Genomic DNA, 18,283 nt, shown 5'->3' on the forward strand with positions numbered 1-18,283 from the left:
TTTAGCTTGGACATCTACAATAATTTCATATTTCTTTTCTAAATTATTCAGTACCATAGCTAAATTTCCAAAGAATTAAATTGACAAAAAATTCCATGAAAACATTTGGTAATTATTAAACACTAATAATAAATCATTTAGGAGAAAAAAGTTAGCATTAAAATTGCTGACTTTCAATCTGAAAACGGTGAGTTTAGACACTGAATTGTTTTTTTATGGATAGTATTTTAAAGAAACACTTCTAGGAATATACCAAATATCTCATATATTTGTTTTTTTGCACAGTTAGCTTTCACACTGATGAAGTAGGAGACTGTCAATTTGTGTATATGAAACTCCAAGGACTAGTTAAATTAAGGCTGTTCAGTAGAAGAATAAATCCAGCAAGGGTTTCAAATGTAGATACCAAGTACTGCAGGTAACAGGTGTGCTTGAAATGTGTGAATTGATGGGCCTGCTAGTGCAAATGCATGGTGAGAGATCATGATTACTGAACCCTTTGTGTTGTGCTGCAGGGGGAATGTAGGCTTAAATACAACTGCAATGGGAAGGAAAGATCCAGCACCGTGAAATACTGCAGAAAAAGTAACTGGGAAATACAGTATTAGTAAGAGAATGGTAGGCTTTTCTTGCCTAAGGAACAAAGCACGAACTATGTCAAGACAAAAACCAATTGCTGCTGGTCATGTTGGTCCAAGTTCTGCAGTGGAATGTGTCTGTTCACTAAAATCTTAAACATCAGAGCCTAGCTGGTCTATCCATCAACTCACAATCATGCATGAGAACCATGAGGGAGGAGCTGCTGCAAAGTTCAGAAGACCATGTGACAGGAGACTAAATTTCATTAACAACACCCTGAGAGGAGCTAGTCAGCCAAAGGGAACAGCAGGGGGAATCCCCACCACTTAACACAGAAAATGCTCAGAGCAGCTCCACCTCTGCATTTGCCACATCTGCTGCAAAATAATTCATCAGGCTGCAAAACCGTAGGTGTGACTGAGGGGTGGCACCAAGATGAGCTATAATTGTGAGAGGCATACAGCTCTACGGAAATACAGAAAACTTACTTTCCAAAATATATCAGCAAATAACACACTTGTGCAATATAGTCAGCATGATCCTTAATACCTGGAAACTAGGGGAAAAAAGATTTAAAAAATTTGTTGAATAAACGAATGAATGAAATGGTAAATAAATTTGGTAAGATTTTGGTAAGAAGAGCCTGGAAGATGTGGATTCCTCTAGATAAGTTTGGTTAATCTGATTATTTCAGGGAAAATCTCTACACTTTATTGATTAGTCCATATTACTTATTGAGAGGAGCTCTTCTTCCCTTTTTCAAATTATCAAAATATATTAAGCCTCAAATTCCAAGCCTTTTTGATTTTATGGATTTCAACTTTTTTTTTACAGAAAAATTCTTATCAGTTATTATCATGTTACTTATATTTTCCATTTCATCTCAGTTTTTCCATCCTTTTAAGCATAGTTTATGTATTGAGTTGGATGTCTTTTCAAAGTCTTACATTAACTAAGTTTTACAGATGAACCCATCCTGAAAATACTAAAATCCAGAATCTTAAGAGTTGCAGAATAACAATAACAGTTTATCTTCTTTCTTAGCCTGGTAGTCATCGTATTATTATATTAATTATTATATTAATCAAGCAGTATATACTGAATGCCAAATGGCCGCCAATTTACATTAGGTATTACAGAAAGGACACACACACACACACACACACACACACACACATATATATACACACACACAGTAGAAATCATAGTTCTTGCCCTTTAAGTGTTTATATTAGAAGTACTTAAAATATCATATGTTTACACATAAAGCAAAGAACAGTAAAATAACAAACAGCTAGAAATTGACTAAAAAATTATGGGAACACAAAGGAGAGAGAGATTACTATGTACCAAAGCCAGTTGCCGGGAGTGTTTTGTAGAATCATCAAGGCGTGCCTGGAACTTGAAAGACAAGTAGGAGGAAGAAGACAAGCCACTCAAATGGGGAGGATCAGCAGGAACACAGGCATGGAAACTGGAAGAAAAATGATGCTGACACTTTTTTACATCCCATTTAGAAGCCAAAGAAAGGCATGACTTTCAGAGCAAGTAACAGACTGTAAGAACCGGTTATTATTACCTGAGGAGAAATGTTGCCTTGGGACATTAACAGGTGGCATTATTGTTTGGGGATTAATTTGAGTCTTGGTGTTTTATGCCTGCAACAGGTGTGCTGAAGATACTTTAATTGAGTGATTAAATAAGCTGATGGAGAACAACTGAGCTGCTGATGCTCTATTTAGAAAATGCTAAGAAACGTTGAATGCTGATTAGGTTTCCGGAGTTTGTGGGATTTGTTTTCTTTTTCTTTACCATGTTAATTTTTGCTACAATTTAACTTGCATATTTAGTCCATGCTACTCCTAGTAAAATAGTAATTCAGAAAGATTTGGGTTTGCTCCTCATTTGTGTAACTTTGGAAAATCATCTAAGCCCAATATGTAAGAAGGAAAGGAAAGCATGGTCTCCTTCAATGATTGTGAGAATGAAATGAAGCTATTTAGTTTATTTATTTACTTTTGCTGTGCTGAGGATCAAAAAGGGCCTTACCATGCTAGACAAGTACTCTACCACTAAGGAGCTGCATCCTTAATCCATGAAATGAAAACATAAGCAGAACATCTAGTAAATTTCTTGGCACGTGGTTGTCTTAAATACTTTTCCTCCTTCCTGCTTTCCCTTTCTCTGTTCAAGTAATGGACAATGATACCCCCAAAGACTACATAATATATTAAACCAACTTGTGACATTTTTTGGAGTAAAAGGGAATAGTACTAAAAATTACAGAGGGAAACAGAAGAAAATCGAGTCTGACCCTTACTATGTTTCTTATGAAAAGAGAAAGAAAAAGAAACCAAAAAAGATTTTTTTTTCATAAAACTATGTACCATTGAATAAAAAGTTGCTGTCACAAAAGGTATTCTGTAAATTTCATAACACATATTTTGAAGTAAAACATCTCATTGCAACATGATGTATAGCTACCCCTTAAAATAGCAATGAATACAATAGTAAATGCAAACTGCCACTCCTATACTCTCACATCTTTCTCAATAAGCTTCTTTCATTTTTTTCTCCTTTTTAAATATTGATAAGAACTGTATGTATTTAGGGTGTGCAATGTGATATACTGATAAACATAAAATGATTACCACAATCAAGCTAAATAACATATCTAGCACCTCATACATAGATATCTTTTGATCAGCATGACCCTGTTCTCCTAGAAACCCTGACAACCACTTAGTCTCTGCTTCCACAAATGCATGAAATCATGTAGTATTTGTCTTTTTGTGCCTGACTTTTTTCACTTAGCATAATGTCCTAAAATTTTGTCCCAAATGGTGAGATATACTTCTTTTTAAGACAGAAAATTTTTTCCCTCTCTCTCTCTGATATTTTCTGTATTAGCATTCATTCACCGATGGACTTTATGATTCATTCTTGGTAGGGGTGGTCCTTTGAAATTCTGTTATGTCACTTGTAATATCTCTTCTTTCAGTTACATATCTTTTCTCTCTTTTTAAAGATAGTCTAGTTAAAGGTTGTTATTTTTTTTTGTTTGTTTCAGAAAGCCAACTCTTGTTTCATAAATGTTTTCTGTTCTCTATTTATTTATGCTCTGGTTTTTATTATTTCCTTCCTTCTGCTAACTTTGGGCTTAGTTTTTTTTCTGTTTCTTGTTCCCTGAAGTATAATGTTAGGTTGTTTATTTGGGATCTTTCTTTTTACATAATGTAGGCCCTTATAACTATAAAATTCCCCCAAACAATTGCTTTTGCTGCATTTCTTAAGCTCTATTAAAATTTCTTTCTATTTTGTATTGCAAGATACCTTTTTATTTCTTTTTGATATCTGATGTTTCAGGAGCGTGTTGTTTAACTTTTATACATTTGTAAATTTTCCAATTTTCCTACAGTTACTGATTTCTAGTTTTATACCATTGTGGCTGGAAAAGATACTTGATATGATTTTAACCAAATATTAAATTTGCTAAGACTTAATTTGTAATCTAACATATAATCTATCCTAGAGAATATGTGTGGAAGAACATCTTCCGCTGCTGTTGGAGACAATGTTCTCCATTTATCTAGTAGGTCCACTTAGTCTATAGTGTTTTTCAAGTCTGCTGAATGTCTTTTTAAAAAATATTTATTTAGTTATTTTTCTAATTAGGTATATATGACAACAGAATGCATTTTGATTCATTGTACACAATTGCAGCCCAACTTTTCTCTTCTCTGGTTGTACATGATGTAGCGTTGCTACCATATGTGCAGTCATACATGTACCTAGGGTAATGACGTCCATCTCATTCCACCATATTTCTTGCCCCCATGATCCTTCCCCTCCCTTTCCCCCTTTTCCCAATCACAGTTTTCCCCATCCCCACCACCCCCGCAAACATGGATCAGCATCCACTTATCAGAGAGAACATTTGCCCTTTGGTTTTTTGGGATTGGCTTACTTTGCTTAACATGATCTCCACCTCCATCCATTTACCTGCAAATGCCATAATTTTATCTTTTAATGGTGTTTATATACCATGACGTTTATATATCACAGTTTCTTTATCCATTCATCTATTGAAAGACATCTAGGTTGGTTCCATAGTTTACATATTGTAAATTGAGCTGCTATAAACATTGATGTAGCTGCATTACTATAGTACGCTGATTTTAGGTCTTTTGGGTAAAGACCGAGGAGTGGGATAGCTAGGTCAAATGGTGATTCCATCCCAAGTTTTCTAAGAAATCTCCACACTGCTTTCCAGATTGTTTGCACCAATGTGCAGTGCCTTTCCCCCCACATCCTCGCTTCAAGTCTGCTGAATTTCTGTCTAGAAGATCTGTTGTTGAAAGTGGGGCTTTGAAGTCCCCTAGTACCATTGTATTGAACTCTATTTCTCCCTTCAGTTATGCTAATATTTACTTTGTATACGTAGATGCTTTGAAGTTGTGTGCATATATATTTATAATTATTCTATCTTCTTGATAGAATAATTATAAATATATTATTATTATTATATAACAATCTTATTTTCCCCATTATAGTTTGTTTTTACTTGAAGTCAATATTATTTTGTGTTAGTATAGTCACTGATGTACTCTTTTGATTGCTGTTATTATGGAATATCTCTTTTATCCTATAACTTTCAGTCTATACATCCTTAAAGGTAATGTAAGTCTTCTATAAGTAGAACATGGTTAGATCCAGTTATTTTTTATTCATTCAGTCATTCTATGTATTTTGATTGGAGAATTTAATCCATGTGTAATTAAAGGTAAATGTTTTGAGCTGCTCATTGTTTCCTGATTCCTTTTGCTGCTTTCCTTTGTAATTAGGTATTTTTCTAAGTGCTATGCTTTTCTTTTTCTCTTTTGGATATCAATTGCAGTATTTTCTTTGTGGTTACCATGAAGCTTACATAAAAATTCTTTTTTTTTTTTTAGAGAGAGAGAGAATTTTTTAATATTTATTTTTCAGTTTTCGGTGGACACAACATCTTTATTTTATTTTATGTGGTGCTGAGGATCGAACCCAGCGCCCCGCGTGTGCCAGGCGAGTGCGTTACCGCTTGAGTCACATCCCCAGCCCCATAAAAATTCTTATAGTCATGAAAATATGTTTGAAGCTGATAAAAACAACTTCTATTGCACACACAAAAACTACACTTCTAAAAATAGCCAATAAATACCTGAAAAAAGACTCAACATCAGTAATCACTGTGGAAATACAATTTAAACCACAATGGGATATCCCCTCACACCTGTTGTCAAAAAGAAGGCAAAAAAGTTGGTGAGGACACAGAGAAAAGGGAGAAATGGGAATCCTTGTGCACTGTTGATAGGAATTTACAGTGGTACAGGCGTTTTGGAAAACAGCATAACTTCCTCAAAACTTAAAAAAGAACTTATGTCATCCAATAATCCAACCACAAGGTATAGCCAAAGGAAATGAAATCAATATTTTGAAGAGGTATCCATATTCCCATGTTCAGGGCAGCATTATTAACATATTCTATGATATGGAATCAATACGAACTTAACACCACAAAAATACATAATCCAATTAAGTATGCAAAAGAACTAAATAGATATTTCTCAAAAGAAGAAACACAAATGATCACCAAAATGTGAAAAAATGTTAACCATCTCTAGCAATCCGGAATATGGGGTCAACCTGATGCTGGAGCAGTCATGGTACATGGGTCTGTAGGGGCTGGTCTGGAGTTTAGAGTCATGTATACTAGCCTTATATCATATAGCTACAGCTGTGGTCGAAAGCCTGGGGCCATGGGAGCAGACCAGGTAGGCCTAAAGCCTGTGTTTGTGGTTGTTGGCCTGGTACCTGAGGCCAGGGCTGCTGACCTGCACTAGAGTAGAACTGATGCCCAGGGCTATATGTCCTAGCTCTGGGCTGGTCTGGAATCTGGGGCAGAGACCTGAGCTTGTATCCACATAGGCTGGACATAGTATGGGGATGGTACAGAACCTATGGCAATGAGAGCTGGCCAGATGGAGATTCAATGCATGGGAGCTGGCTTGACACAGGTGTTAGCCTGGAGCTGGATCTTAGGGCATGGGGGCTGGCCTGTTTCTGCGGCTATCCTGGAATCTAAGATAGGAGGGGCTTGCTTGGAGCTGAGGTAGGTATGGAGCCTGGGTTCACAGGTGCCAGACTAGTGACTGGGTCCTCCGTGCTGGTCTGGCACCAGGTTCACTGGGACAGTTCTGGTCCTAGAGTGTGCAGAAAAGGTGGGTGCTCAGTTCACTCTCCTACCCCCACACTAAAGGTATTTCTCTCCACAATGTTCTCTGCAGATTCAGGGGAGGAGGTAACATGAGTAATGTTGAAACTGTCCTTTCTTCTCTCTTGAATGGGTCTTTTCTTATTTCTGTGCTTCACCCACATGCCATCATCTCCCACTTTAGTCCTGTGAAGGTATTGTGTGCGCATGTGTGTGCATGCACGCACCCTTGAATATGCACTCATGGATTGTTGTTCAAGTTAATATTACTCTGAAGGGATGAGACTTCATCCCTTCAGAGTGGAAATTCCTATTCTGCCATTTTGTTGACACTGTCCTATTACATTCTTCACAAATTTTCTGACTGATGCAGTCCAGCTGCTCTGGGAGATTTAGAGAGATCAGTAATGGGGACCAAGTTTCTGTATATGGATGGTCCCTGACTTATGATAGTTTAACTTATGATTTTTTTTGACTTTATGATGGTGTGAAGACAATATATATTCAGTAGAAACTATTTGCCAGATTTTGAATTTTGATATTTTCCTGGGTTAACAATATGTGATTTTCTCCCAGTGCTGGGTAGTGGCAGTGAGTCACAGCTCCCATTCAACCACAGGGTCATCAGGCTAAGCAACGAATACCCTAGAGTGTACCATGTGTCCAAGCTAGGATGTAAGTAAATAACTAAGTAAGATATAGTAAATGCTTTCCAATTTATAATATTTTCTATTTACAATGAGTTGATCAGAATGTAACCCTATTGTAAATCAAGAAGCATCTGTATTTAGATTCCAGAGTGATTAAGTCTGAGGGCTATAACTGAAGTTAACTTATGAGAAGCCTTGACTGAGAGGGGTTTCAAGGGGTACTCTAGCATAGTGAGGTGGGGTAATGGCTGGGAACAGTTTAACTTGTCATCAGAGATTTTTTGACATACTTTTAAGTACTTGATTTTTTTGTGTGTGTGTTTTGAGTTTCTTCACTAAAAGGAAGAAACAGAGATACAGTGAAGTTGCCATTGAAATATTGCCCTTGTTTGGGAGTTCAGTTTCATCTATGTGTGCTTTAGTATTTGGTAACATTAATGTTGTGTTTATAAACTTAACAACTTGAACTTGGTTCTGTAATCGTCAAACTGAACGGAAGCTCTCAGCCCAAGAAGCTTCTGTCCCACTGCGTTAATTAGCACATGCCTGAGTCTGACTGGACAGTCTAGGGCCTAGGGCATAGTGAGTCAACAAAGGCTGCGCTCTAACTTTTATGGGCTTTTTTAGCCATTTTTATTCTTTGTTTTGAGTTGCTGAGTCTGGCCTCAAATTTGCAGTCCTCCGGCCTTAGCTTTCTGAGTCACTGGGATCACAGGTCTCTGCCCAGGCAGTTATTCCCAACCTCCATTATGAGTAAAAAGACCTTGACTGTGGAGACACCTTATTTTCATTGGCCTTTCCCCCAACTCTAGGTCCCACTCTCTATAACCAAAGAAAGCCCCCTAATGCATATGTAATGTTAATGTGCTAAAAACTATACATGGAATCATACCACAACTATATAATAAAATGAATATAACTAACAAAGAATCATAAGGCTTATTTTCAGTTTTCATGAATGTTCATAGAGAATTATACCTTAGTTTTGCCTTTTCATCTTTAAGAACCAGTAAATCCAGTTTATAGACAAAACTTTTCCCTAAAAGGCAGTTTTTTTATTGACTAATTACAGTAAGACAGTTTCCTTCAGCTTTAGCTTTCATTACCTATAATATGATGAAGTAATCACAAGTACTAACCAACTAATATTTCTTTTGGTTTCTTTTATAAGAGCTTGTTTTACTACAATTTGCAGAGAACACTTAAAGGAGGCATGACTACACGAGTGTTCAGTGCTGCTTGTTATCTGTACTTAAAATATCAGTGAGGGAGATGTCATATGATAATAAATGCTACTGATTTGGAATATACTCACTTGAGCTTTGCTTACTTTTGTTGTGAAAGAGAAAGCGAGAGACAGAGAGAAGGCAGATATACATGTGCTTTATAAAGAAAACGGCTTTTAAAAATTGCTCAGTAGTATTATGTGGGCTGACTTCTATTTCCTGGTGCCTCTGGCAAACATGGGAAAGTAGTTCTTCCATACAGGCATTCTTGGAAATAAATTGTCTCTAGAGAGTGAGCTTCCTGCTTTATCATTTTAACCTACTAATCTGTACCTCACAGGACTATTGAGAGACTCAGCTAATAAAAAACGATCATAAAGCACTTGGCAAAATCACAACAACTATAAAAAAGGATAAATGCAAATGTGGTAAGGCTTGTCTTTCTGGTATGTACATAAAGCCTTTGTGCATGAAATGATACAGGGACTCAAATGTCAAGGAAAAAAAAATTTTTTTCTTTTTTCACTTTCACAAACTGGGAGTAGTTTTACCAGCTGGTTTGCTAGACTGAATTGTTTCTAACTCAATAATAGGGTACTAGGTTTAAAACCTTCCTTCTAATGCTGATATTAGGCCTCTCCATAAACTCATGAATACATTGCTTAAGAATTCATACCTGCTTATTTAAAGAAGTGCAACACATTTATATTAAAAATCATAGGGGTAAATAAATGGGTCATGTAGCAATTGAAGGCTTTATTTACATCACAAAATAGGAATTAGCAGCACCTATTTGGTAGTTTTCCTGAGTTACCACAGTGAGAACTGGATAATTACCGGGCACAGTGTACATATTATGCTGTATGTTCCTGATCTACAACTCCATCCAAGAGGAAAGGGAAGGGAAGACGTAAGATGCAGCTGTGTAGCAGGCAGAAAAGGCAGTCTGTCCACATTGATGCAGGAATTCTGCTCAGTCACATGCATACTATTGGGCGGATTCATGGGTCTAAAAGCTTCTCATTCCAGCCAAGCCCAGCTTTCCTGATGTCTCAAGAAGATGACAAGACATTGTTGTAATTGTGCACAGAGAATGAAGAAAGGTGGATGAGAGAGTCCTCCCCACAGTGGAAGCAAGTAAGTTCCCACCAAACTAAGAAAACAATCAGTTTCTCCTTTCTTCCCGGAGAAGATGATAGTAGAAATTGTCTTAGCAGGTAAGTCCTATGTCTTGGATTTATAATATCAGCAGAGAGATAAGTTGATGTCCATACTTACGAATTCCAGGAATACTATATATATATGTATTTTTTTTTACTTTGATCTTGTCTTATTACTGTAAATATTTTAGAGATGTGATCTCTATTTATTATTCAAAGGAAGTTCTGCTGTGGAATTATACCTTTCCTCTGGCATTTTAGTAAGTTCTATATTTGCCAGCATGTTATATTCCTCTACCCCAGAATTAATCACATTTAAGCATACCTAATGTTTTCCTAGTTTTACTTATATGTTAGAAAAGTAGAGTTTGGCATAAAGGGATTTGTTTTGATTATGTCTCTATTCACATTAAGTTTAGGGTTGCTTATAGGGGTTGCTGATTTTGTTGGACTATCTATATCACATTAGATGCTCTTCTATGTTTCCTTCCAGTAAATTCTAATGACACTGCTCTTTGGATGTGATTACTCATTCTTTTGAGAGTATTAAAAGGGTGTGAGCAAAGCTGTCACACAATGATGATGTTTTTATTTATGTAAAATATCTGGTGGGTGGAGTAGGAAACTCCTATCCAGTGCCACCAGGTCACACAAACACTGCTCTGTTTCTTGAAGCCCAAGTAAGATTTCTTGGAGTCCCTGAAGAAAATTTGACTCCTCTTATTACAATCTATTGGACATACTCTGCTTCATATATTCTTTGCTGTTAACTCCAAGAACTTTTAAGTTTTCCAATGTCTGACAGACTAAGGAAAGAAGATAAGGGTGAACTAGCAGAAGCTGGTCAGAGGTAGGAGCATTTATTCTACAACTCTGGGAAAATTACCTGAACAAGGGGGAAGGGAAATATGTTTTGCTGTATTATTTTTGAGAATTTTACTATCTTTCTACTTAAGTTTATAAATAAATACATATTATAATTTCCACTTGAATTTTAAAATTATTTGGGTATATTCAGATTTGGTAATAAAGACATCAAAATTTATATAAGCCCTTTGGCTCCAAAATGTAATACAATATTTTAATGAAGATGACTTTTAAATCAACACAAGATGCTAACTTTATAAGCTGTGAGGTATGAAAGCAAGTCAGAAAGGTGTACTTTCAGGCCTAAATCCTTTTTTTTTTTTAAAGAGAGAGTGAGAGTGAGTGAGAAAATTTTTAATATTTATTTTTCGGTGGACACAACATCTTTGTTTGTATGTGGTGTTGAGGATCGAACCGGGGCCAAACGCATGCCGGGCGAGCGTTCTACCGCTTGAGCCACATCCCCAGCCCTAAATCCTTTCTTTTACCTTCTCTCTTATATGCTGCTGAAGGAGATTTTTAACTTCAGATTCAAATTCACAGTATTGCTGCTGAGGGTAAAAAACAAAACAAAACAATAGAAGAGTGTTTTCCTTAACAACATTGTCTCAGTTGATATTAAAAAAGTCAGGTGTTGATAAAATGTTTTTAAGATAATTTTCTTCAAGAAATTTGGCTTGTTAAAACCCTATATAAAGATTTTTCTTTCATAATTAATAAAGATGATGTTAGTATTAATAAGTTTAACCAAAGAACAATAATAAGAAGCTGTGCAGAGTTAGATTCTACAGAATGCCTGACATGGATACATACTGACTACAGTTAATGGGAGGGATATATCTAAAAGTTTATTTTAAAATTAATTATTTGAGGGGCTGAGGATGTGGCTCAAGCGGTAGCGCGCTCGCCTGGCATGCGTGCGGCCCAGGTTCAATCCTCAGCACCACATACAAGCAAAGATGTTGTGTCCACCGATAACTAAAAAATAAATATTAAAATTCTCTCTCTCTCTCTCTCCTCTCTCACTCTCTCTTTAAAATAATTAATTAATTAATTAATTAATTATTTGAAACTCAAAAGTTTAATATAAATTGGTGAGGTTCACAGCCCACTTGAGTCTCGTTAAGTTATATTGAATCTAAAGCATTATTAATGAAATTATTTTAAAAATGGTAATTCTAGAGTTTACAACCGTGTTTTTCTTTTCACACTCCAATGGGAAGGTATGTCCTCTCCTGGTACTTCTGGGCATCAGTAACTCATCATTTTTATTTAAGGCACATTTATATATGGATAAGTAACAGGAGGTTGGGGCGCCAGGGCTTAGCCGTATGGTTATCACAGCACATCAGGAAACAGGGCAGTTGGTTCACTGAAGTCCCTGAACTGGATTTTTCCACACCATTAATATATAAGGATGTAAAAGTAAAGGACTATTTGGGTATGGCTTAAGGAAGGTGGGAATATTAGGTCACTAAAAAGTTGGTATTAATTTATTTTATATGACACTATAGACAAAACTATGCAATTACAATAATTTAGTCAAGACTTCCATTAATATCAACTAGAAATCAAGAATTTAAATTTTTAAAAAAATTATTCAAAAGTTTTTTATTTACCTTTCTTCTTTCTTTCTTTCTTTCTTTCTTTCTTTCAGGAATTGAACACAGGGCTTTATACATGTTAAGCATATGCTCTACCAGTGAGCTAGACTACCAGCCCTAAAAAATATTTTAGATGTATTCAAGAGCAGGCAGTTAGGTAAGGAAAGAGTTGCGGGTGGGGGAGTGAAAGTCAGAACTGGATGAATTTGAGCATCTGTTGTCATGGCCACATGAGGCTTGAGGCCTTTCCTAATATGGGAATCCAATAGGATACTCCTCATAAAGCAGACACCCCAGAGGGATTTAAGGAAAATCAATTATTTCAAACACCAAAACAGAGTTAAGGAGAAAAAAGCTTCCTGGAGGATTCATAGCTACAAGCCAGATCTCATATGGGTGGTCTAAAAATTTTCAAGCTGAGAATTTAGTATGAAATGGTCCTGAACTGCTGGTGCCTCCAGGCATCTATCAGCAGTTTTCTCCAGAGAACTTACCATTTCAAAACTCACTAAATTTTCATGCATAAAGCTCTAAGGATCAGATAACTAAAAAAATCACCACATACATAAGAAAATAATGGACCATAAGTAAGAACCAGCATGAACAAAAATCAGAAGAATCAGATCCATAATGCTTCAGATATTAGAGTATTAGGAAACAGAATTTAAGTGTACATATGAAATGTAATTTAAGAAATTTAGAAGAGGCTTTAAGATATGTGTTCAGAGAAAGAAAATTTAAAAAAATAAACAAACATAACTTTAGAAATAAAAGTAATATACATTAGAAACTAAAAAGATGATGTTAGCAGAAGATGAGACAAAACTGAAGAATCAATGAATAGGAAGACATTTGTGAAATTATCCAGAATGCAGCCCAGAGAGATAAAGAGAAAGATTCTATGAAAGAGATATGGAGTGTAGAATGAGAATACATGTGCTATCAGCAGCCTAGAAAGAAAGGAGAGAAAAAGTGGGGTTCAGAATGTTTGAGAACTGATGAAGTCACCAACTCTAGAGTCAAAAAATCCAAGGATAGGAAGAAAGATGGATTCAAAAAAGTCTGTACCTAGATTTACTCTTATTGAGTAAAACTATTGTAAACTAACGACAAGGAGAAAATTCTAAATGTAGCTAGAGAGAAAAGATGGATTACATTTCAAGATTATTTTTCAAAATTCAAATTGTAACTAAGGAAGCTAGAAGATAGTGTGATTTTTTTTTTTTTTAAAGAATAAGGGTAAAATACATTCCCAAACAAAAAATGAGGGGATATACCAGCACTTACATCATATAATTTAGGTAAATGTAAAGTGATCCTAGATGGGAGATCTAAGGGAAAAATAGGAAAAAAGAACAAAATGAGTGGTAAAATTCTGGATTAATCTGAACAAACATTGACTGTATAAAACAACATTCACTGGGCCTAGTGGCACATGTCTGTGATCCCAGTTATTTGGGAGGCTGAGGCAGGAAGATTGCAAGTTCAAGGTCCTGTCTCAAAATTAAATACGTTATAAATACTTAATTACATACTGTAGTTTTGGATGGGCTTTTAAAGATTCTTGTGTTGTTTTGGAGAAATTGGGTCTATCAGTGAACTCTGAATTTAATCAGTTAGAATCTGCCTGTTAGATGTTATAAACTGTCAGCTAAATGCATAGAAAGTACAAAGCTTTCAAACTTGAAGGTTAATGTGTGAGTGTTGAAACAAAAGCATAAAAAACCACAGTCAATCCTAAAGAAGATGAAGGAGGAAAACAAATCAGGAGACACTGACAGGAAGCACAACATTAAAAGGCAGAAATAAGCTCATATTTATCAGAAATTATAATAGGTGCAAAATGATTTAAAAGCTGGATCTAATTAGATTAGTTAGAAAGTAAAATTTATTAGGCAAATTCAAAACACAATGATTAAAAAGTTCAAATGTAAAAGAATGAAAAGGGATATACTTATACCAGACAAACACTTCTCAGAAGAAAACTGAGAAGGCAAAAGAAATTCACCACATAATGATGAAAGGTTTCATTTACCTGGTAGATATAATAATTATAAACTGGCATGTATAACTGCAAACTATATGAAACAAACAAATAGAAATATTTGCCAGGACTATAAGGTGAAATAGATGAATCCACCAATGTATTAGGATATCTTAACTCACCCCTCCCATTAATTGAACGTGTCAAGCACATGGAAATTCAGTAATAGAAAATGTCAAAACACACTCACTATCCTTGATACATATTGTTAGAATACTGTACCCAAGGGCTGCAGAATATATATTCTTTTTATTTTTTAATTTTTCTTGAGGGGCCAAGGATGGCACTTAGGACCTTTCATATGCTAAGCAAGCACTCTACCATTGAGCTACAATTCCAACCCCAGAATATACTTTATAAAACTACACAAAACATTTAAAATAACTCTGAAAACATTTAAAAACATTAATATTGTGCAGACTGTGGTCTTTGAAAATGTTAACATCAAATGTCAATAAGGAAATTCTGCTGAAATATGATTTTTGGAAGGTCTAATACCAATTTGAAAGTCTGCCCTTTGTACACTTCTCTATCAGTCATAGGGGAAGTTCTACATGAAGTGTCACTAAGATTATACCACCGGTTTCAATAATCATATTACCAAGATAAGTATTAAATTCTTCTCCAGTAGTTTTTAGTAAATTATGTATGTAAATCATGTCCATCTGTTTCTCTTTTACCTTGGTAATCTCAGAATAAATAGAACTCTTCATTACAGATACCTAAAAGGTGGTTTAAAAACATTCACTTTGGAGGTTTTTTTTTTTTCTCTATACATACAAGGTAAATAGAATAAACAACACTGCATATTATGCAGGGCCATAACTGTCACTTAAAATACCAAAAATGGTTGGAGAAAACAATTGTACTTTCTCATGATGTAGGCATCCCAGGTAGGGTTTTTTTCTTTCCTTTTTTTTCTTTTTTTGTTTTGGAGAAGAATTAATTATAGTGAAAGGAGAAGTTCAAAAAATTCATAACACATGGAGCAGAAGTGGTTTTTAGTTACAGAATTTATTTCAAGTCTTGGAGTATGCTAATGTCTTAGGTAGAAAAAACTTAATTTGGGAAAAACAAATTAATGTGGTGTAGTTGGCTTAATTATACAACTGAAATTCACAGAATAATTTTTAAAAGATCACACAAATTTATAGAACTTTAAAACTTGAACATTACTCTGTTCATGTGATATTACTATAATTCCCACTTTATAAATGTAGGAACTGAGAAACTGAAGTTAAATGTCTTACCCCAAGTCAAGTTATGACAACACATTATGCCAAAATGAAACTTCAAAAAAATTTCAGTTATGTTTTAGCTTCATTTTTGATTAAGAGGCCATAGCTGTGTAATGTCTTGTTTTATTGACCAAGTAATAATAACTTTGGCAAGAAAGTTTCAGATCTTTGAATTTAACCTTAGCTTTTTTGATTCTAAGTTCCCTAATTTCCAAGACCTTGTTTGACTTTTATATCTCACGACTTTTTATATCTCACGACATTCAAACCACATTGGATTACCTCCTGCATGAAAATAGACTGAAGTAACACACATTTGGATGACAATCAGTGTAGCCACGTGTCCTATGTTTGCTGGGAGGCTTCCCTGGAAGACTCACCAGCCTGGGTCAGTTTTGAAAGTTCATCATAAGACTTTTTCTACATCTCTTCTGGTAGACTATGAGGCAGCAAGGCAGAAGAAGACGTTTTAATAAGTAAAAGTAAATAGCATCAGATAGCCCTGGGTCTGAATTCTAGTATTGCCATTACCCACTGCTTATGCTGGCCCCAGTATCTTCATGGATGAAATGTAGATAAATTTAACTCTAAGAGTATGGCAAATACTGATTCAATGTTTATAACCTGCTTTCTAGTTCTTTGGTGCCCCGTAAATTAGCCCCTCCTATCCTCATACTTAAGTGGATCCTCCTGGGTGCTCCCCTACTCTACTGGTCCTTGAGGCCTGCCACTAAATGAACGTGTACTAAAGTTAGTCCTTGGTTGTGCTGCAGTTCGTGGCATAGGAATGTCTGTTTCCCACATGTGCGGACAAGTGGAGTACTATCGTTTTGCCACTTGACAGGGTTATTTAGCAGGTGCACATGTCTGAACATTCCTGAAGCAGGAGGGGGCAGCTCTGGATTTCCCAGAGCAGTAAGTAACCAGGCCACAGCTGGAGTGAGGCAAAAGCCAAGAGCATCAACTTGAGCTCTGAATTTGCAGTCTGAAACGAAGGGAACCCAATTCCGTGTGCACTTGATGTTGTAAATACTACACAAGTCGAGGAACCTTTTCAGGTACTTCTCTGGTAGGGAGGCCATAACCTGGACACTCGGAGCCTGGACTGGACCCAGAAAGGAAGCTGGTTGGTCCAGTGCTGAGGACACAGGAGGCACCTTGCATTCTGGCTCGGTTGCAGAACGGTATGTGAGCAGGCGCCTGCACCCCCTCTCTCCCCGCTGGCCGCCTGGGGCGCCGGGATCCCGGCTCAGGCGTCCTCTGCAGGCTCCCGCCCTGAGGCCGTGCGGCCCAGGTGAAGCTGCCGGGCGCGTCCCCGTGCGCCCCTTCCCCGCCTCCCGGCGACTTCCTGGTTTGTAGAAGGTGCAGGAGTCGCTGTGGGCGGCCTCGGTCGCAGGAACTAAGAGGCCCCTGCTTTGGTGGCGGCTGGGGCGGCGGCCTGCGGAGACGGGGGCGGCGGCCACGCCGCTGCTGCTGTCACAGAAAGGCTCTAGGGGTGGGGTGGGAGGCGGGGTAGCTCCGGGGGCGCCGCGACATGGGCCCGCCGCCACCGCCGCTGTGAGTAGCCTCCTTGGCGGTGGGGCGGCCGGCGGAGGCGGGAGCGGCGCGACCCTCGAGTGGAGGGCAGCTGGCTTCCAGGCCGGCCGCGGGTCGGGACGGACAGCCCCGCAGCGACATGTAACCATGGAGTGCAGGACCAAGTGAGTGGGGACCTGGGGCGCGCGGGGTGGGCGTCCCTCGGCGGCCCTTCCCGGCTGAATCCTGGCCCGCGCGGCTGCCTCAGCCCCGCCCGGCCGGCTCCCGCGGGGTCGGAGGGGGCGGCGCAGGCGGGGGCGCGGCCGAACCCCGAGACCCCGCCGCGGGCGGGACGGCGCTAGGCCGCAAAGCCTGCCGGCCCGAGTCGCGTCGGGCGGGGTCGGCGGCTGCCCCTGGCCGCCGGGGCCGCGCCGACGCCCGCACCCCGGGGTGGCCAGACAGCCGGGCCACGCCGACACCCCCCGCCGTGGGCTTCTCCTCCTCCCGCGGGTGTCAGACTCCACGCGTCTGGGTGGTGCGAGGTGGCCGGGAGGGAGCAGCGTTGAGGTTAAGCGGTTATTATTTAAAGTGCTCTCCTAGCATTAAGATAACCGTTTTTGTAAGCTGTTTTTATTTTTTCAGTTCTGACTTGGATGTTTCCTTTTGCTGTTTCTTAGAAAATTAAACGGGTCCCTGAGGCTTGTTTATTGGAGGCATTGTGTGGTGTGTGGTGCTGGCAAAGGGTATGCCTGTGTCAAAGTATTCTTCAGTGCCTGTCTTACTTCAGCAGCTTAAGTAAAAAGCAATTTGAATAACGATGGTGATTTTTCTTTTAGGTATCTTAGAGGCATGAGTTTTTTATTTTTCTCCTGAAACTAACTTTGGAAAGCATTCCGCCTTTTACTTCCGTCCCTTCAAACTCTTCCCTCAAATTACAATAATAAATATCACATATATTTGTATAATTGCAGAAGGCCTTTTAAATGTCACAGAGTGTAACTGAATCAATATTTAACTTTTACACCTACGAGAGATTCTAAATAATACTAGAAAAATAGGGAAACTATGTAATTTAAAATTATTTTCTTCAGTGTTTGACACCATAGTAAGTAGGGTGAGTAAAAAAAGGAGGATACTTTTTGACCTATTA

The 18,283-nt window shown here is 37.8% G+C and overlaps 1 protein-coding gene across 1 annotated transcript in view; it reads left to right on the forward strand.

The window, feature by feature from the left end:
* The first annotated feature begins 17,157 nt into the window (after window positions 1-17,157).
* The window catches only part of Dennd1b (DENN domain containing 1B), a 228,808-nt gene continuing 227,682 nt past the window's right edge, over window positions 17,158-18,283 (forward strand). Inside the window, exon 1 of the mRNA XM_076831584.1 lies at window positions 17,158-17,318. Within this exon, the coding sequence (XP_076687699.1) occupies window positions 17,302-17,318 (17 nt within the window). The 5' untranslated portion in view covers window positions 17,158-17,301. The remainder of the gene's footprint in view (window positions 17,319-18,283) is intronic.

This window comes from Callospermophilus lateralis, chromosome 13 (assembly GCF_048772815.1).
Source record: "Callospermophilus lateralis isolate mCalLat2 chromosome 13, mCalLat2.hap1, whole genome shotgun sequence".
In the NCBI taxonomy this organism is placed as follows: Eukaryota; Metazoa; Chordata; class Mammalia; order Rodentia; family Sciuridae; genus Callospermophilus; species Callospermophilus lateralis.